Source organism: Stegostoma tigrinum, chromosome 17, assembly GCF_030684315.1.
Source record: "Stegostoma tigrinum isolate sSteTig4 chromosome 17, sSteTig4.hap1, whole genome shotgun sequence".
NCBI lineage: Eukaryota > Metazoa > Chordata > Chondrichthyes > Orectolobiformes > Stegostomatidae > Stegostoma > Stegostoma tigrinum.
Window position 1 is genome coordinate 41,768,385 of NC_081370.1, and position 21,059 is coordinate 41,789,443.

General features: G+C 40.4%; 1 protein-coding gene across 3 annotated transcripts in view; it reads right to left on the reverse strand.

The window, feature by feature from the left end:
• The window catches only part of LOC125459451 (doublecortin domain-containing protein 1-like), a 484,037-nt gene that overhangs the window by 115,304 nt on the left and 347,674 nt on the right, over window positions 1-21,059 (reverse strand). For all 3 annotated transcript variants that reach the window (XM_059652117.1, XM_048545936.2, XM_059652115.1), the window contains exons 20-21: window positions 9,951-10,074; window positions 4,840-5,021 (exon numbers count right to left, since the gene is read on the reverse strand). In XM_059652117.1, the coding sequence (XP_059508100.1) occupies window positions 4,840-5,021; window positions 9,951-10,074 (306 nt within the window). The remainder of the gene's footprint in view (window positions 1-4,839; window positions 5,022-9,950; window positions 10,075-21,059) is intronic.

Genomic DNA, 21,059 nt, shown 5'->3' on the forward strand with positions numbered 1-21,059 from the left:
TTACAATTGTTCTCACTCACCTGGAAATTACGCTCCAATTGTATTATCTACTGCCCTGGCTAAACCACAGCCTGAAATACTGGCTTCTACAGAGAGCACCTAACTTCAGGAGAGAGATGTTTAGGATATAGTGAAGATTCAGCAGGATCATGTCAAGATGTTTGGCGTTAAATTAGGAGACAGGTTGCTTATATTAGAAATGTCTACCCTTAAATATGGAATATTAAGAGGTAATCAAATTGATATAGAACAAAGAACAACAAAAATTACGGCAAAGGAACAGGCCCTTTGACCCTCCAAGCCTGTACCGACATGCTGCCTGTCACAACGAAAACCCCCTATCCTTCTGGAGACTGTATCTCTCTATACCCATCCTATTCATGTATTTGTCAAAACGCCCTTTAAAAGTCTCTATAGTATCTGTTTCCACTACCTCCCCCCGCAGCTAGTTCCAGGCACCCACCACCGTCTATGTAAAAAACTTGCGTCGTACATCACCTTTAAACCTTGCCCCTCGCACCTTTAACCCATGATCCCTGGTAACTGACTCTTCCACTCCGGGAAAAGCTTCTGACTGTCCTCTCTGTCCATGCCCTTCATAATCTTGCAGATCTCTATCAGGTTGCCCCTCAACCTTTGTAGTTCCAGTGAGAACAACCCAAATTTGTCCAACGTCTCCTCACAACAATTTCCCTCCATACCAGGCAACATCCTAGTAAATCTTTTCTGTACCCTCTCCAAAGCCACAACATCCTTCTGGTAGTGCGGAGACCAGAATTGAACAGAATATTCCAAATGCGGCCTAACTAAGGTTCTATAAAGTTGCAACATTACCTGCCAATTTTTAAACTCAGTTCCCCGACCGATGAAGGCAAGCATGCCGTATGCCTTGTTGACTACCTTCTCTACCTGCATTGCCACTTTCAGTGACCTGTGTACCTGTACATCCAGATCCCTCTGCCTATCAGTACACTTAAGCATTCTTCCATTTACTGTATATTTTCCATCTGGATGAGACCTTCCAAAATGCATTATCTCACATTTTTCCAAATTAAACTCCACCTGCCATCCCACTGCCTAAGTGAACAACCAATCAATATCCTGTTGTGTCCTTTGGCGCTCCTCATCGCTATCCACAGTTCCACCAACCTTTGTGTCATCAGCAAACTTACTAATTAGACTAGTTACATTCTCCTCCAAATCATATATATACACTACAAACAGCAAAGGTCCCAACACTGAACCCTGAGGAACACCACTAGACACAGCCCCCCCATTCAGAATTGCACCCTTCCACTGCTACCCTCTGTTTTCTCTGACCAATCCAATTTTTCATCTAACTTGCAAACTCAGCTCTGACCCCCTGCAACCTTCTGTATCAGCCTGCCATGAGGGCACTTGTCAAAGGCCTTACTGAAGTCCATGTAGACAACATCCACTGCCACACCATCACCGATCATCTTCGTCACTTCCTCAAAAAACTCAACTAAGTTAGTGAGACATGTCCTCCCCTTCACAAAGCCATGTTGCCTCTCGCTAATATGCCCACTGATTTCCAAGTGGGAGTAAATCCTGTCTTGAAGAATCCTCTCCATGTTTAAGATGATTGCAGTTGATAGGGTGGATAACCTATTTCAATGAGTAAGGGAGCCCAGAAAAAATGGGGAATAAACTTAAAATGAGAGCTAGATCATCCAGAAGGTTTGCATTCAAGACCCATTTGTTCCCAAATTGCATCCTAACAAGGTTGAATAGGTTGATTAAAAATATCTAGAGCTAGGCCTTTCAGGGATGTTGTCAGAAAGGATGTCTTCACACATAGCATAGTAGAAATATGAAGAAATTTCCCCCCAAAAGAAGTTGAACCGAGGGATCAATGAAAAGCTTAGAAACTGGGATTAATGATTTGTTTTACACAGGACAACAGTGAACTGCATGTAGTAAATGGAGTTAAAATACTCTATGATCAAACCTAAAAGAGGACCATATTCAAATTGATTGGCAGCGTAGCCTTGTGGAATTAAATGGCCTCCTGAAATTCACTGTTTCCTGTGCTAGAGAGGGGCAAAGATGATCAGGATCCTTGTTCCTGATTACAATTCAGTGACTTGTACTGGGAAAGCAGAAAATGCCAGAAAAGCAGGAAAATGCCAAACTGTGCAAGTTTGGGGTTGGATTCAATTCCCTCATAAGCGCTAATGGCCAAAAAGCCAAATAAAGAATAGCTACTTAGATAATTAGGAGTTAGCACAGTGTCTGGCTGCAATGTGAAGCTAGTAGTTTTCAGCAGCACGGTGCAAAGGGGAAATGTTTTGAAAATCACAATTACTTGATATTAGAGAAGTGGCTTGAAACATATGCCAATTAAATAAAAAGGTGGCCTTTCACACAAAGGGAAGAAGCAGCCCAGGGGTGGCATGGTCTAGATTGCATGAAGAAACAGAAAAACATCCTCAGTAAGGGAGGTTTATAATCGAGGATGAGGACTATCGCTAAAAAGCCAGCTTGAAAATGGAGATTTGAGCCTTTTTTGTGTCAGTCATCACAGTGGGAGAGTGTTCAGTAAGGCTGGCCAGGATTGTACACAGTTTCTGCAATGAATGTGTTCATTGTAGCAACTGTAAATTACAAGTGCCTTCTCACCATTTTCTTATGCCCCATGAAACACAGACCTGAAGATGTCTGTACAGGAGACTGACAACCAGTAAGTGTGCTGCTAAAAAAAATCAAAAACAACACACAATTAGACATGAATTTACTAATTGACTTAAATGAGGCAAGGCTGAAAATGTTGCAATGTTTCCTTTTTCAGATTTGAGGTAGGACACTTCGGAAGGAATTGTAACCATCATGCTGTATTTTAACTGCAGCTACTATCAGAGCAGGAGAAAGTTCGGCTTATATATGGCTATGTGCAATGGTGGAAAATTCCCCATTAGCTGGATTTCACACACTTCAACAATGTGGGGGGCAGTCTGTGTTGTCAACATATTTGAATTAATTGTGGTTTAGTTTAAAATCTGCCAATAAGGTCCAAAAAGCCTCCTGGGCACTTTCAATGTGGAGGACAAGTTGATTAGACTATTAAAAAGTATATGGGATCCTTGGCTTTGTAAATAGAGCAACTGAGTACAAAGGCTTATATGAAACCTTTATAAAACAATGATTTGATCACAGCTAGAGTATTACATCTATTTTTAGGCACACACTTCAACAAAAAGCGACTTGCATTTACTAGTGCTTTTGACAATCACGGCACATCTCAAAATGCTTTGCAGCCAATGAAATTCTTTTGAATTGCAGTCACCTTTGCAATCAGGAAAATGTGACAGCAGTTTGCATGCAGCAAATTCACACAAACAGCAATGTGATAATGAATGAAAATAAAACCTGTGCAATGTTCATTGTGGAATAAATATTGTCCAAGTCACCAGATAAGCCCCCAACCCGCCACCTTTTCTTTAAATCAGTGTCTGGGAATCCTTTACATTCACCTGGGAAGAGTTCTTAGTTTAATATGTCATCCAAAAGGCAGTAGCTTTGACATTGCTGCTCTTCTTCAGTATTGTGCTGGAATGTTGTCCTTGATTTTTGTACATCTGGAATAAGATTTGAACCCAGAATCTTGTGACTCTGGTGTAAGATATGGCAACAATTAAGAGTAACAAAAGCTTAAAGAGGGTGCAGACAATTTACAAACATGGCAGCAGGGATAAGAGAATTCAGTTACATGTTGGGGAGAGGCTGGGATTGTTCCTATTCCAACAAATAAGGTTAAACAGGTTTAATACACTGTGTTTACAATTCCCTGTGGTTTTGATGAAGTATGTTTTGATAGATTTTGATAGACATGGAAAAACAGTCTCCACTGGTGGGAGGAGGGTCAGTAACCAGAGGGGATACATTACAGATAATTGGCAAAACGATGGAGGGAAATGAGGAAATAGCACAAAGTGAACTGTTATCATTTGGAATTCACAATCTGAGAGGGTGAGGGAAGCAAATTCATTGTAACCTTTAAAGGGAGTTAGATCAATATTTGAAAGGAATATATTTGCAAACAGAGGGAAAGAGTGAGAGTGGGGCTAATTGTGTAGTTCTTACCAGTCAAGGCACAATAGAATGTACGATCTCCTCTCTGTTGATTTACTCTAGGTTTGTTGTAGAATTAGAATTAGATCCATGTAGTGCTAAATCAACAAAGTGTGAAACGTCACCCTCATGTGCTTTCATTCCCTGACTAAATGTACAGAAAATTTTAGCTTGAGTGAAGAGGCAGAAATTTTTAGGAACAATGAAAAGCATTTCTATAAAAGCATCTTCACAATTCAATCCATTAGCTTATGCAGAATGTTATTGATCTGCAGATCAATCAATAGCTTCTACTCTTGAGCTTGAATAGTAATGAGTTCAAGAACAAGGAGATTTTAACAGTCCTAAATTGAATGATCAGTAGAGAGTATGCACCCACAATTGCTGGCAGATAATATATCTTTGTTAGCATTGTATTATCTAGATAGCGTATAGTAAATGATCAGAAACAAGTGACTCTGTTCCTATCACTTTAAGGATTATTCAAGCTTTTTTGTTCCATTTCAAATAATTTTAATCCATTTTCAAAACATGCTAATAAATACATTTTCAATGTGTGTAGTATTTGTTCTTACAGTGCAGCAGCCTAACATAAGGATGTGGATCATTTAGTGAAAGTGGAAAGATGAAATCTTCTGAAGAACTTCAACATGTACATTGATTGTGCTGAACTCTCAATAGGAACTTGCTTCCACACTGTTATTCAGTAACTGTGACTGAAGTGAAAAAGTTATTTTGCGGTCTTACGTTTTCTTGAGCATGTTTGTGATATCTGGTCCTGTAACTGTTAATATCCTGGACTTGTCTTTCTCTCCATTCTTCAGAACCTTTATTCTCACAGGCATGTATCCAGATTGATTCCTCTGAGATGGTTTTAGCAGCGGCGGAGCATTGGGGAGAAGGGACCCCTCAATTGGCCAATCATATTCCTAGTTTTAACAAGTTAAGAAGTAAAATTAATGTTTTTACATTGACTTTTTCCATTCAGCAACAAATAATGTGCTGCCACTGAACTCAGAAAAAGCCATCCCCAAAGTTCTTGTGATCACTGTCATATTGGTTTTACATTTTTCCCAAACTTAGTTTAGCTCGGGTATCAACTGTAGATGGTTTCCAGCATTCAGCAATAGTGATATTATCAAACAAGCTAAACATGCAATCACATTGGAGAATTCTCACAGACAGAACATAGGGAAGTTAAAACAATTGATTAAGCCCTAACAATTTAATTATTTTACAGAGTACAAATAAAGATTGAATCATGCCCATAGGGTTAAGGCACAAGCCTATATATCTTAAACTTTTGAAACGTATGATTTTAGTATTTCAAATATCTGTAGGATTTTACAACAATCAAATAATGTGACATTCTGCAAATATTAAATGTTTCAGGTCAGAGAGATTGTTCATCATTACCATGAAATCATATATCATCAAAAACCTAATTGTGCCACTTTTAATATAATTTAGCATGGTGACTTTTTTTTAATCCTGTTACCCTGTCTATAAAAGTACAAGTTCACATCAATTTAAATAGTGTCTAAAGTTTTCATCTGCAAAGACATGAACATTGCAATGGGTAATAACTGCCAGCAACATTTGTATTTCTATGCTTAACTGTGGACCTACAGATATCAAAAATTACTGTCAGATTCACAGAGTTACAGTAAACTTTGATTTAGTTGCAAATCCCCTATAATGTGCTTTTTTGAAAACACAAGCAAATTTCCTTCAACAAAGCTTACTGTTCAACTTGCTCTGCATTATCCTGGGCTGCCATTTTGGTCCGACCCTAGTTAACATTTTCCTCCACCTACATCAAACCCATTTACTGTGAGAAAGTGGTCAAAATAGATAAATCCAAATAACTTTAGCCACTTGTAAACTCTGAATGGTAGTAAATAGGTAGCATTGAACCTTATCCTATGGGAGTATAGCTTCAACAGAATACTGAACTCCAAATTTTGGTGAGTGAGGAAATGCAGGAAAGTGTTTTCCTGACCTTATTGCAGAAACAAATGGCCTGAGAGGGGTAGTGAGTCATAGCAGGATGTGTCAGCTAAGTCTAGAAGAATTTCTTAAATATTTGTTGAGTGAGTTTCAATGTTCATCTTAACTTTAAATTGAGGCATTAGTTTAACCTAGTACAAGGGACACATAAGAAATGCTCAAACAAAATATTTTTGGGGGAGGAGGTGATGAAATGAGTGGTTCCATTCCAAAGTTCCCAAAAAAGGCTTGGGAAAAATCTGGACAACCAAGCAGGGAAAAGTTCTTCCTGGGATATGTAACAGGAAGAAATGGTGTAGAGCAGCACCTTCAATAACAGACCGATTCTCCCTGATGCTTACTGCTGATAGGCTGAGTGATGGGCCATCAGATGCAAATGTGCAAGAGAAGCAACTTGTGATTGGACAATCAAGAAGCATATAGTGAGAAAGTTGCCAGGGCAACGTTTGCCAGGAACTAAGAACCAGGGCGTCAGGAGGTGCAAGCTGGGAACAGCCATAAGCTGAGGTCAAGATGGTGATTCACCTTCAGCTGAGGCCAAGAGGCTTAGCTGAGGCTGGGATGGGGAAGCATCTGGCTTAGGCCAAGTTTGAAGGGTTGTGTGTCACCTTTAAATCAAGGCTGGGAGGTATATCCTTTAAATGGGGAGGCTTTTTGCCAAGGTCAGCATGGACTTTTGCCAGGTCTGGAAATTCCATCTGCCAGATCTGAGCATGGGAGATCACTGCAAAGAAGATGGGCCAGGGAAGATAGGGGGAGGAGATGGTTTTGGTGATGAGGATACCATTGAAAGAGGGTTTAGGGAAGAAGTAGTGGAACAGTGGTGCTGCAAGAGGGAGAAGGACTTTGTAATGTGTAATCATAGAACATTGAATAATGTAGGGCAGATACAGGCCCTTCAGCCCACTATGTCTGCACTGATCCTGATACTATTCGAAACAAATAGCAGCTGCCTGCACTTGGTCCATATCCTGGTATTCCCAGCTCCATCTAAATACTTTTTACATGTTGTTATCATGTCTGCTTCTACCACCTTCCCTGGCAGCACTTCCAGGTACCTACTATCCTCTGTGTCTTAACCTTTCCTCACACATCTCCTTTAAACTTTCTCCCTCAGGACTTGAAATTTCCACTCCAGGAAAAAGACGCTGAAAATCCACCCTTTCCATGCCTCATAATTTTATTACATCTATGAGGTCACCCTTCAACCTCCGATGCTCTGATGCAAACAATCCAACTTGTCCAACATCTCCTTACAGCTAATACACTCCAATCCGAACGACATTCTGGTAAACCTCTTTTGCACCCTCTCCAAAGCCTCCACATCCTTCCTATAATGCAGATAAAATAAAGCCACAGAGAACCATATCCCATCATCAGGTTACTCTTTATTTACACATGGAGAGTTCAATCCAGCTCCCTCAGAGCCAGCTGTCAGAGTGATCAGGATGTCTGACACTCCTGGTCTTATCTATCAGCCAGGGCTCCCTGATTAGACCAGATTAACAGCTATATTCAGGGAATTCATATTCTATGAGGTCCAACTAGTTGACTGCACATTATTGTCCAAATGTGGCCTAAATGAAGTTTTATACAACTGCAACATGACTTGCCAACATTAATACTCAATGCCCCAACCAACGAAGGCAAGCATGCCGTATGCTTGTTTATCACCTTAGTCACTTCTGTTGCCATTTTCAGGTAGCTGTGGACTTGTACCCAAAAATCTCTCAATGTATCAATGCTCCTAGGGGTCCTGCCATTTACCGTACATTTTTATCCTGCGTTTGACTTTCCAAATGCTTTACCTCACATTTGATCAAACTGAATTCCATCTGCCATTTCTACATCCAATTTTCCAACTGATCTATGTCCTGCTATATCCTTTGACAACCATCCTCACTCTCCACAACTCCACCAATTTTCATGTTGCCTGCAAACTCATTAATCAGACAACCTATATTTTCATCCAAATCATGTATTTATTGCAAACAACAGAGATCCCAGCATTAACCCTTGTGGAACACCATTAGTCACAGACTTCCAGTCAGAAAAACCATCTTCCCCATCTGTCCTGTGTTTTCTATGACCAAGCCAATTTTGTATCTAACTGATCAGCTCACCATGGATCCCATTTGACTTAACCTTTTGGAACGAGGGATCTTGTCAAATGCTTCCATAAAGTCCATATAGGCAGTCTCAACTGCCCTGCTCTCATCAATTTTCACCACTTCCTCAAAAAACTAACATTTGTGAACAAGAACAACGCATGCCCCCCCCCCCCCCCCCCCCCCCCCCCCGCCAAAGGTGTGGCAAGATTTTTAATCAAACAGGATTAATTAATGATCCTATAGTTAAGGATTCTATAGGTAAAAGTGATTATAATATCATTGTATTAGTATTCCACATTCTGTCTGAAGATCTAAAACTATGGGCCACATTTTCAGAATTGGGCCAGCTCAAGAACAATTTAAAAATGGCAGGTAGGTCCTGATTTTGGAACTGCTGCCTTCATTCCCAGCACTGGCAATATTTTATTTTTAGCTTTTAATAGGGGTATAGGTACTGCAAACCCAATGCGACCGGCTCCATTCTGAACGTTGGCATCTCATAACTCATTCCAGTTTTCTTAGAGTTGGACCAGTTTCTCTATGTGTCTTTGCATTTCATAGCTTCTCCATTACACCTTCAGCCATTGTTTGGATTCTGGAACACTTTGAAAGGTAAGTTTAAATGAACTTATCTGTATGCTGCTTCCATTTTCCCTCCATAATCCATTGTCCTGCATTTTAATGCCACCTCTAAGTTGTACAAACACCCTTCATATCTATTTATCTACAATGCACTACATACAGAATCAATGAATTGTATAGTTATAATTACAAGTGTCGAACTGCTGAAGAAAAAGAAAATCAACTCAGAAATCCTGTTGTTTTTATAGCCCTATAAAAATGTCAGTCAAACAAGATCATTGTAATATCGGCAACAAAAACTGTATCCTCCTTCTACTCAATCTTATTCAAAAATGTAGAAAGACATTGGGCATATAGATCATTGGATGAATATGTTATTACTTAATAAAGATATAAATCAAGAAAATTAACCACTCCACTTCAGTTATCCCACTTTAATGCATTCAACTGCATTTCAACTGGAAATTTTATGATTATTTGAAGGGAAAGAAAATAACAGGACTACAGGGAAGCATGACTAGTTGAGTTGGCCTTGTAAAAGGGACAAAACAGATGTGATGGGTTGAATGTCTCCTTCTGTGCTATAACCTATGGATCAAAAGCAGGTACCATCAACACTGCTATGAGATGCTACATAAGGGATGATAATGCATCTTCCATATTTGAATTCATTCCAATTCTCTAATTAAACCATGTCTGCCTAATTGCTCTAAAGATCCAACCTTATTATCCTTATATGAAAAATCATATTCAAAATAGATCAACTCACCATTCATCAATTGCTTTTAATCTTCCATTTCATCTTTTTGGATCATACAGCATTCAAAAAGGCTGCCACAAATGCTTGTATGAGAAGAGCTTTGACATGTTTCAGAGCAACATAATACAGGATTATATAAATCCGATATTTTTTCCCTTTTTTTTCCTAAGTAATGGCTAGCTCCATGAGATCATTACTGCATTTAATATTAGAGTTCATGAAGACCGAGTCTCTATGATTAAGGACCTTGAGTCAAGGACACTTTATCCTACATCTGAGATCTTCAGCCAAATGCATTCTTTGCTGGTGAAATGTCAATTGCTGGGTTTTGTATGTAATATGAAAAATTTATTGTCTTGTTGAATATTGTCTACTCATCAGTGAAGTGCTATTACCTCATTCAATTCACCATCTGGCAGCACAGGCCACATGTAGGTTAACTTGCTCCACAGTGGATTCTCCAATTTTGAATGTTTCCACTGGCCAGGCTTTGCAGTTCCTTCATGCTTGATGGCCCATCTAACGAAACAATAATGGTGTTTGTTGAAAGCAAAATCATGCCAGGATTTATTTTTCCAAGTATGGAAACACTAATATTAATCTAAATAAATATTTCAGCACTACAACTTGAAACTCTTTTCTGGTGATATAAGCGAATCTCAAGGTCTGAAATGTAAATAAGACACACTTACCATCAAAAACTCAGAGGGTGCTAGAAAAGCGATAAAAGCAAACATTTGTGGATGCTTATAATTTGAAACACAAAATAAAATTTTGGGGAACTCAGCAGGGCTAGCAATGTCTGCTGAAAGAGAAACTGAGCTAGAAATGAGAGCATGTTGTTTCTAAATTGCACAACCTTTTACAAATTTATGTCATTTTCTTATATCATGAAGAATTGACCATCACCTATTTTGGACAAAAGAGTAAGAATTTTAACTCCCTTCTGGCATAAACTGAGGTGGGATGGGGTAGTGAGGTCAAACTGCAGAATGGGGTTTGAGGATGTGTGGAAATTACTGAATTAGAAACCCAAGAAATTCAACCAAAGGCAATGGGGCCTTCTGGATAAACGGAAGATGTTCTGTTTTTTTCTTTCAGTATGTGGACCAGGTTCGAAGATTGTACTTTGAATGTGCAGTCTGCAAATTTAACAGAATCTTATTTAGATCAAGCAGCAATTGTAGAAATTGCACTTATTCGTGCTGATGGATGATATCCCCTATGGATCAGCTGTGTTCCCTTGTCAATGAAATGGGAGAGATTTATGACTGTGTCTTGCTGGTTGCTTTATAATACTCACCTGCCAAGAAATGCTGTGCACACATTAGAGGGCTCAATGTGCCATTGTTAATTTCCATGCCCCAAGTCCTTTGTGAGTGTTCAGTCCATAAAATCTGCTGTTTAGGGAAACAAGGGCAGCATTGCTTGGTTGATTGATTGATTGACTGATTTATGGTCACATGTACCAAAATACAGTGAAAAGTTTTGTTTACAAGCAGTACAGGCAGTTCACAGCAAGCAAAGGATGTACAGATCAAAAAAGACTTAGAAGCATACAGGTGACATTGCAGGTCACGTTATTTGAGGCTGGAGTCCATTCAAAAATCTGATAATGGCTGGAAAGAAGCTGTTCCTGAACTTGCATGTGTGTGTGTTCTGGTTTCTGTATCTTCTGCCTGATAGAAGAGGTTGTAGGAGGTCACTACTGGGGTGTGATGGGTCTTTGATGATGTTGGCCACCTTTCTGCAGCAGCGAGCCATGTAAATGGAGCCCATGGATGGAAGGTTGGCTTCCACATTCTGTAGTTTATTATGGTCCTGGGCACAGCAGTTGCCATTCCAGGCCATTTTGCATCTGTTCAGTACGCTTTCAATGGTGCTTCTGTAGGAGTTGGTAAGGGACCTTATGGACATGCCAAATTTCCTGAACCTGAGAAAGAAGAGGCGTTGTTGTGCCTTCTTGCCCATTGCATCTACGTGGGAAGTCCAGGACAAGTCATCAGTTATCGTCACCCTGAAGAACTTGACACTCTTCGTTCCCTCAACCTCAGTTCCATTGATATAGGTGGGGCTGTATTCTCCTCCTTTCTTTCTGAAGTCAATGATCAGTCTTTAGTTTTACTGATGTTGAGAGACAGATTATTTTCGTTGCACCACATCACCAAGCCTTCTCTCTCCCTTCTGTCTTTTGACTCGTTGCTGTTAGCTATCCATCCCATGATGGTGTTGTCAGAGAACTTGTAGGTGACATTTGTTTGGAATTTGGCAACAAACAGTCACAGGTGTACAGAGAGTGTAGTAGGGGGCTGAGGAAACATTCTTGGGGGGGGGCTCCAGTGTTGAATGTTATTGTGAAGGAGGTGCAGTTACTTACCCTCATTGATTGCAGTCTGTTGGTCAGAAAGCTGAGGATCCAGTTGCAGATGGCAGAGCCAAGACCAGGGTCACACAGTTTTGAGAACTGTTTGGAGGGGATAATGGTGTTGAAGGTGGAGCTGTAGTCAACCAGCAGAAGTCTGACATAGGTGTCTTTATTGTCCAGATGTTCCAAGGATGAGTGCAGAGCTTGGGAAATGGCATCCTCTGTGGATGTGGCATTGGTAGGCACAATGTGGGTGATCTAGGCAGGTTGAGAGACTGCAATTAATGTGGGCCATGACCAACCTTTCGAAACACTTCATGATTATTGAGGTCAGAGCTATTGGGCAGTAGTCATTAAGGCAGATTGCATATGTTTTCTTCGGTATGGAGATGCTGGTGGTCTTCATGAAGCAGACAGTGCCTTTGGTTTGTAGGAGGGAAAGAGTGAGGGTGTCAATGAATACTTCTGCCAGCTGGCCCACATAGGATCAGAGTGCTCGGCCGGGGACACCATCCGGGTCCATTCCTTTCCTTGGGCTGACTCCCAGGAAGACTGATTTGATTTCTGAATTGGTGACAGAGAGAACAGTGTGTCTGGGGCTGTCAGGGCAAGTGTGCCACAGCGGTGGAATTCTGCTCAAACTAAGCATAGAAAGCGTCGTGCATGTCAGGGAGGAATGTATTATTGTCTGCAATTTAACACTATTTCATTTTGTATTCAGCAATGTCATTTAGGCCTTGCCATAGACAGGAGTCTGTTTGGTAGGTCTGGGCCTCTAACTTAGTCCGGTACTGCCTCTTTGCCTCTCTGATGGCTTTGCGGAGATTATATCAGGATTTTCTGTATAGGTCCAGGTCACCTGGCTTCAAAGCTGTGTGTCTGGTCTTCAACAGGAAGTGGATTTCCTGGTTCATCCAAGGTGTACAGTTGGGGAACACTCGGATTGACTTGTTTGGTACGCAGTCCCCATGCATTTGCTAATGAAGTCTGTGACGGTGATGGCACACTGGTCTAGGTTACCTGCTGAACACGTGAACCCGGTTCTGTTCATCGAGTCTATGCAGTCCTGGAGATGGTCTTCCACTGTCTCGGACCAGCACTGTGCCTCTCCTTGTGAAGGATTCTTTTCATGATAGGAACACCACCATCTGCAAGTTTCGCTCCATGTCGCACACTATCCTAACCTGGAACTATATTGCCATTCTTTCACTGCCATTGGTTCAAAATCCTGGAACTCCCTTCTTTTCATAACTGTGTTAGTAGCTTTACCAAATCAACTGCAGTGGTTCATGAACCTGGCTCACCACCAGCTCCACAATAAATGCTGGTCTTGCCACCAACCTACATTTTCTCCAATTTTCCACAATTGTGTGGAGCAGTGACTTATGGAACCAAAAAGCAATTTGTCCATACACCAATCGGCATGTGCATGGGTGTACATGTCATCCAAATGGCTGCACAGCTGCTCAGTTTAGAGGGACCCAACACCTGCATCCCATGAAGGAATACAGAAAAAAGGATTCAATTCTAAGGTGTCCACGGCAACAGGGAAACCTGAGTTTGTGTGCAGAGATCTTTGAGGATGCAGGGCTGTTCGATAAAGGTAATAAAAACCTCTATTAGAGGTGCTTTACAAATGCATGTATAAAATACAAAATAGACTATTTGCCTGGGTTTCTGGATTAGTAGCCCAGTGACTTACTATTAAGTCACTATCTCCCCACAATGTATTTGAGAGTTGAGTCTTCAAAACACATTGACTCAGCCTCAATGAGAATATGGCATCCAATTGTGGGCGCCATACATCAGAGAAAATATGAACACTTTTGAGAGGGTACAGAAAGCATTTATAACAATTTTGTTCAGGATGTGGTCATCGCTGGCTAGGCCAGCATTTAATTGAACAGCGGACAGTTAAGAGTAAACCATATTGCTATGGGTCTGTAGGCACATGTAGGCCAGACCAGGTAAGGATGGTAGATTTCCTTTCCTGAAGGACATTAGTGAACCAGATGGTCTTTTTTTACAACAATTGACAATAGATACATGGTTGCCATTAGACCAGCTTTTTATTCTAGATTTCCATTGAATTCAAACTTCTCCATCTGGTGGGATTCAGGCTAATGTCTCCAGACTATTTGCCTGGGTTTCTGGGTTACTTGTCTAGTGACATTACCACTAAGTCACTATCTCCCCACAATGTACTTGAGAGGTGGGTCTTCAGATTCATGAATAGATTAAAGACACCAAGCCTTTCCTTCTTAGTGAAGACAAATTTCACCGATGATTTGATAGAGGTGTCCAATATCATGGGAGAGCAGGACAGAACATCTGAAGGGAAACTGGCTCATGTGTGAAAGGGAGGTGACATAAAGAAAGCACGTTTAACACAGTCACCATTTAGGATCTGGTTTGTACTGTCTGAGAATAAGGTGGAAGCTGTTTCAAGTGTAGTTTTAAAAAGGGGTGAAAATAATCACTTGCAGAAAAATATTGCAGAGGTTTGAGAAAAGTATGTACTGGAAGTAGGTGAATAGTTTTGCTGATGATACAAATGTTGGTGGAGTTGTGGATAGTGTAGAGGGTTGTTGTAGGCTGCAATGGGACATTGACAGGATGTAGAGCTGGGAAAATAAGTGGCAGGTGGAAATCAAACCAGAAAAGTGTGAAGTGATTCATTCTAGAAGGTCGAATTTGAATGCAAAATACAGGGTTAATGTCAGGATTCTCGGCAGTGTGGAGAAACAGAGGGATCTTGAGGTCCACGTCCACAGATCCCTCAAAGATGCTACCCAAGTTGATCGGGTGGTTAAGAAGCCATATGGTGTGCTGGCTTTCATTGGTGGGGGGATTGAGTTTAAGAGCTGCAAGGATATGCTGCAGCTCTATAAACCCTGGTTAGACCACACCTGAAATATTGTGTTCAGCTCTGGTCGCCTCATTATAGGAAGGGTGTGGAAGCTTTAGAGACGGTATGGAAGAGATTTACCAAGATGCTGCCTGGGCTAGAGGACAGGTCTTATGAGGAAAGGTTGAGGGAGCTAGGGCTTTTCTCATTGGAGCAAAGAAAGGTGAGAGGTGACTTGATAATAGTGTACCAGATGAGAGAGGCATAGATGGAATGGATTGCGAGAGACTTTTTCACAGGGCAGAAATGACTACGACAAGGGGTCATAATTTTAAGGTGATTGGAGGAAGGTATAGCGGAGATGTCAAAGGTAAGTTCTTTACATAGAGAATGGTGGGTGCATGGAATGCATTGCTGGTTGTGGTAGTGGAGTCAGATATATTAGGGACATTAAGCGACTCTCGGCTAGGCATATGGATGATCGTAAAATGTAAGGTATGCAGAGTAGTTTGATCTTAGAATAGGATAAAAGTTCGGCACAACATTGTGGGCCAAAGGGCCTGTCCTGTGCTGTACTGCTCTATGTTCTACGTTCTATTTTCTATGTTTTATGTTTTGCAGAGAACAAGCACAAACACAGTGGATTGAATGGCTATAAGCAATCTAAGATGCTGAACTACAACAGCAAAAAAGAATACACTTTTGGAAATGAAGATAAAGCATTGTAATAAGCAAGAAAAATGAAAGACCTGCAATTGAAGCTAAAAGGCGAGACCAAATTTTAAGAAAACAGATTCTGCATGACCAGCATCACTGACTTGAGTTATAACTGAGAAATGTGTACAAAAGTCATTAAATCTCGAGTGAAACTCATTTGCAAAGAAATCAAAGGTTTGGTGAGATTTATGCGAGTTAGCATTCAAGATTTCATAAAAATGTTTATCACTGTGAAATATGGCAAGCTAGAATCGGCCAGCCTGACCTACATGCCTAATTTATATGACTCGTGTTTCCCAAACAAGCAAGTTTCTGCACTGCAGGTGGAGGCTCACAAAATATCCTATATTGGAGACCACTCTAAAAAGCACTAAGTAACAAAAGGAATTTACAAGCTAAGCAATAGTTACAGTTCAGATTAAAAGTCTGCCCACTATAAACGACAAAGCTTATTCTCGCTATGGAATTTACCTGGCAGTCATTAGGGAAGGTAAACCACTTGGTGGCAATGTTGCACTATTTTAAACATCTCCTCCATCACTTAGTCCCTCCACTACGCTCTCCCTTTCCACTATTTGTTCTTTATTTGACAAGTAAACGTCAAACGTTCAAGGCAGGATTCTCCAAATTTAGGATGTTATAATTATTATCATTTTTGAACAGTTATAAATACCAAAATGGACAGTTGCTGAATACATTTCAATAATTCAAAGCCAGGCAGCATTTTTGTAAACATGGTGACAGAAGTATAATGTTGCATGCACCAAAATCATAATAAGCTAAGTCACTTAGGCCCATGCAAAAATGCGTGTTAATCAGAATTTCAAGGTAGCCGAGGAAACTCTTAAGTTAACCAGTACCTAAAAACATGCTTCCATGTAAAAGTAATGAAAATACAGTTACACAGCAAATATACAAAAAATGTTTGTTTTTCGGTCTGCTCACACTTAGAATGGCCTGACCTTGTACAGGAAATGGGATTGAAAAATGTTGAGAATTATCTCGTAATTTTTCGCTGTTTATCATAAGCGAGTCTATTTTGATTTCATGTGGCTGTGCGTACTAAGTCTACTCAGACTGGCTCATGCAGAGATGACAAATGTACATGAGTTTGGCTAATCCAAAATTACTAGTCTGAACCGTCAGTGTTTCGTCCTCCCATTTGATTTCCTATTCTGCAGTCATTAATGGTTCACCACAACCAGGAATTTTGGGTAATTCAAATTTGGCTCATTGCAATTTTCCTGTAAAAGCTGATCTTGTAAATTCATTTTACCACTGTTTCAACATTATACAAGCAGGATAATGTTAAAACAGGATCATTATAGGATATTGGAAATCTGGACTCCGCTCCATTGAGGCTAAGGTTAATCGGAAATTTCTGAACAGAGCTTGGTAGATTCCTATATTAGGGGAGGATCTACAGAGGTATGAAATGATAGTAGGTAGATGGAATTAGGATAAAGGCAGTGGTTGAATGAGATGAAGGTGTCCATAGCCTATTCTTGTACTTATATTTCTTTTGGAATAGCATTGTTAAATGTTTATGTAATGTCATCTTTAGGTAGGTTCTGAGGCTGCATTATGCCTATGACAAAAGCGCAAGATCGCCAATAGTCAAATGGAAACAATAGCTAGACCATGTAAAAGGAGCCCATGCCAGACCTTTGCAGAAGACCAATTTTACTCTTACTCTATTCAATTAAAAATGGTCCTTTTCATATTAAAGGCACTAATTAACTAAAAAGTAGCCAGAAAGAGTGAAGAATTGAGCATGATGCAACTGTAGTCATGCACATGAAACAAGTTATATTGACATTAAAGTTAATGTACTGCTTTTTAATGGATTTGACTGACAGGTGGCAGTAAATGGTCAAATCTGACTCAATTTTAATTCTAATAAAAAAAGAGAGAAGTACACAATAAAACAACAGACTTTGCAAATTGAGTCGAATTTTAAATCAGCATTAACAACTTAAACGTCAGCACAAATTATGTCCAAGGAAATGTTTTAAAATTGTGTATGGGAGTTTTGTGCAGTGTACTGAAAACCAGCCTTCAATACCATCAGACTTAAAAACCACACAAAAAGTGTTAGTTTGCCTTGCAGTTGACATACTAACATTGCTTAACTACATTGCTGCCATTCACCTGGTTGGTTAGTCAGTACCTTTTGCTGAGTACAAAAAATGTTGTACAAATGAATTGATATATGCAAACATCTGAACTTCTGTATTTCACACATCCATAGGAAATGATTGCTGACTCTGGCTGAATGAGTGGTCAGCATGTTTAATCCAACAGCCTGCCACCTCTAATTGCCCCACTATTGATTGCTCAACATATTAAATTGGAAAGCAGAATGGGTTTCCTGTACTTGAGTGAATCATTCTGGACTCAGGGGATGATACCTTACAGACGGTATTCTAAAAAACACTCTGGTCATGTCCGGATAGGTCCTGTCTCACTGGTAGGACAGATCCATCATAGGTGGCAGCACAGTGGTATACAATCTGGGAAGGAGTTGCCCTGAGGGTCTTCAACATTGACTCCAGATCCCATGAAAGCTCATAGCATCAGGTCAAACGTGGTTAAGGAAACCTCCTGCTGATGACCACCTACAGTCACCCCACGGCTGTTGAATCAGTACTTCTCATTCAGAGGGTTGTGAATCTTTGGAATGCTCTCTGCCACAGGGCTGAGGAAACTCAGTGTTTAAGTATCTTTGAAGCGGAAATTGGTAGTCAAAATCCTTATCCACTTTTGACAGATTCATGGAGATAGTGTGGGGTAAAAAACCATCAAAATGTTTGATCAAGCATGAATTTATTAAATGGCAGAACAAGCTCAATGGGCTGAATAGCCTACTCCTGTTCCCATGTTCCTTCTTCTTCATGTTAAACACCACTTGGATGAAGCACCGAAAGTAGCAAAGGCGCAAAATGTACTCTCAGTGGACAGAATCACCAAGAGTGGTTCAGTTGCACCATACCGACTCTGCTAGCAGAGTCCCAAATGACACAGTGGCTAGACTGGATCAGCAACAGGTAGTGAGCAAACAAACAAGATGGAAAAATCTACTTGACCTTATCCTCACCAACCACCCACTGCAGATCTATTTACCCATGACAATATTAGTATGCGTGCGTATTGTACAATCCTTGTGGGAGATGATGCCTTTCTTCATTTAAAAGTACTGTCCATCGTATCTTGGGGCATGACCACCATGCTAAATGGGGCAGACTTCTGACAAATGTAACAATTCAAAACTGTGTGTCTATAATGTGCTGTGGGGCATCAGCAGCAGCAGAATTATGCACAGTCTATAACTTCTTGGCCTGGCTTATCCTCCAGTAACATCAAGCAAGGCAAGTCAACTCCGATTCAAGGAAAAATGCAAGAGTCCATGTCAGGAACAGCGCCAAGCCTACCTAAAGTTTAATGTCAACCTTGTGAATGTATGACACAGGGATACTTGTATGTCAAACAGTAGAAATAAAATACAATAGCCAGGGTTAAATGATTCCATACCCAATAGATCAGATCTAAGCTCTACTGCCCTACCACATTCAGTTGGGAATAGAGATGGACATTTAAACAACAAACAGGTGATGCTGATTCCATTAATATTTCAATGATGAGTGAGCACATCAGTGTAAAAGACAAGTTGAAACATTTGTATCCATTTTCAGTCAGAAGTGGCAGCATTTCAACCAACTCACTATCCAGGCAATATCAAGAAACAGTTGGAGACAGTGGGTACTGCAAAGGCTCTCGGGCCTGACAACATTCCTGCAATTGTATTGAAGATTTGTGTTCCAGAGCTAGTTGCACCTCTAACCAAGTTGCTCCTATACAGCTTCAACACTGGCATTTACCCAACTTTGTGGAAAATTTCCCTTGTATGTCCTGTCCATGAAAAAACAGCACAAATCCAGCCTGGACAAATACCATCCTATAGTCTCCATTATCAACAAAGTGAGGGAGGGGCTCATTGATAGCACTATCAAGCAGCACTTGCAAAGGAATAACCTGCTCACCGATGCTCAGTCTGATTTCCTGACCTCATAACAGCCTTGGCATCAAGGAACTCCAGAAAAAATGGTGTCAATGGGAATCAGGGGAAACTTCTCTGCTGCTTAGAGTAATACTTAGCACAGACTGTGGTTTCTGGAAGTGAATGATCTCAGTCCTAGGACACCAATGTAGGAGTTTCTCAGTCCAGCTTCCCCAGTCCAATTATTAATGATCTTCCCTCTATCATCAAGTCAGAAATGGTGATGTTTCCTGACAACTGTACAATGTTCAGCATTCATCGACAGAGACTGAATCTGTCTGCATCCAAATATTGCAAGACCTGAACTAAATCCAGGTTACTGCTGATAAGTTGCAAGTAACAATCACAACATAGAAAGGACAGGCAATGACTATCTCCGATAAGGTAATCTAACCATCACTGATTTCCTCCATGATCAACATCCTGGGAGATACCATTGACCAGAAACTAAACTGGATCATTCATATAAATACTGTAGCTACCAGAACAGAATGGTAACTGGGAATTCTATGATGAGAAACTCACCTTTTGTCTCCCCAGAGCCTGTGCAAATCAAAAAGGCACAATTTAGGAATGTGATGTAATAATGTCCACTTGCCTGGATGAATGCAGCTCTGATACCACTGAAGATGCTTGATACCTTCCAAGACAATGCAATCCACTTGCTTGGCATCTAACCCATCACCTTCAACATCAATCATTTCACCACCGCTGCATAGTGACAGCAGTGTGAACCATCTACAAGGTGTGCTGCAGTAATTTACAAGGGTTCCTTTGCAAGGTCATTCCAGACTCAGAAGTTCTACCACCAAGGAGGAAAATGTTAACAGATATGTTGGATGAGTGCCAACTTCAAGGTCCCTTCCAAGTCAAACACCATCCTGACTTGGAACTATAATCACAGTTTCATCACAGTCGCTGGGACAAAATCCTGAAATTCTCTTACTAATAGCAATGCGGCCATTTCCCCACCACAAGATCTGTAGTCGTTTTGGAAGGCAGATTGACACTAGGGCAACTGGGGATAGGCAGTAAATGCTGGTTTAGCTAGTGACACTCACATCTCATGAAGAAGTAAAACAAAAATTCTTTACCATCGCCAATGCTCCTGTAACAATTAAACAAAATGTTCAAAGAAAATATTTTAAGGAAAACTTTGTATTAATGGAAGCAAGATTTTACTCCCTATTTATTTACTTCAGGAGGTAACTCATCAATTGTTGATGACTCTAGGGTCTTCCTGGAGGACTGGTTATTGTAGCAAAGGATCTTGAAGAGCATCTTTCAGGATTATGCCAGATGATTGACTGAAATTCTCCCCTTCTCAGGAGATTCTGTCCAGTGTCTTATTTCCATCCCAATCACTATTTACAATTATTGCATTGAAAAGTAAAATAGATTCAAATCACTAAATTAATGCTTTTTCTCCTATAATACATTTATGTTTTCTTTTCTTTATTCATTCATGGAATGAGGGCATCGCTGGCCAAGCAGCATTTATTGCCCATCCCCAATTG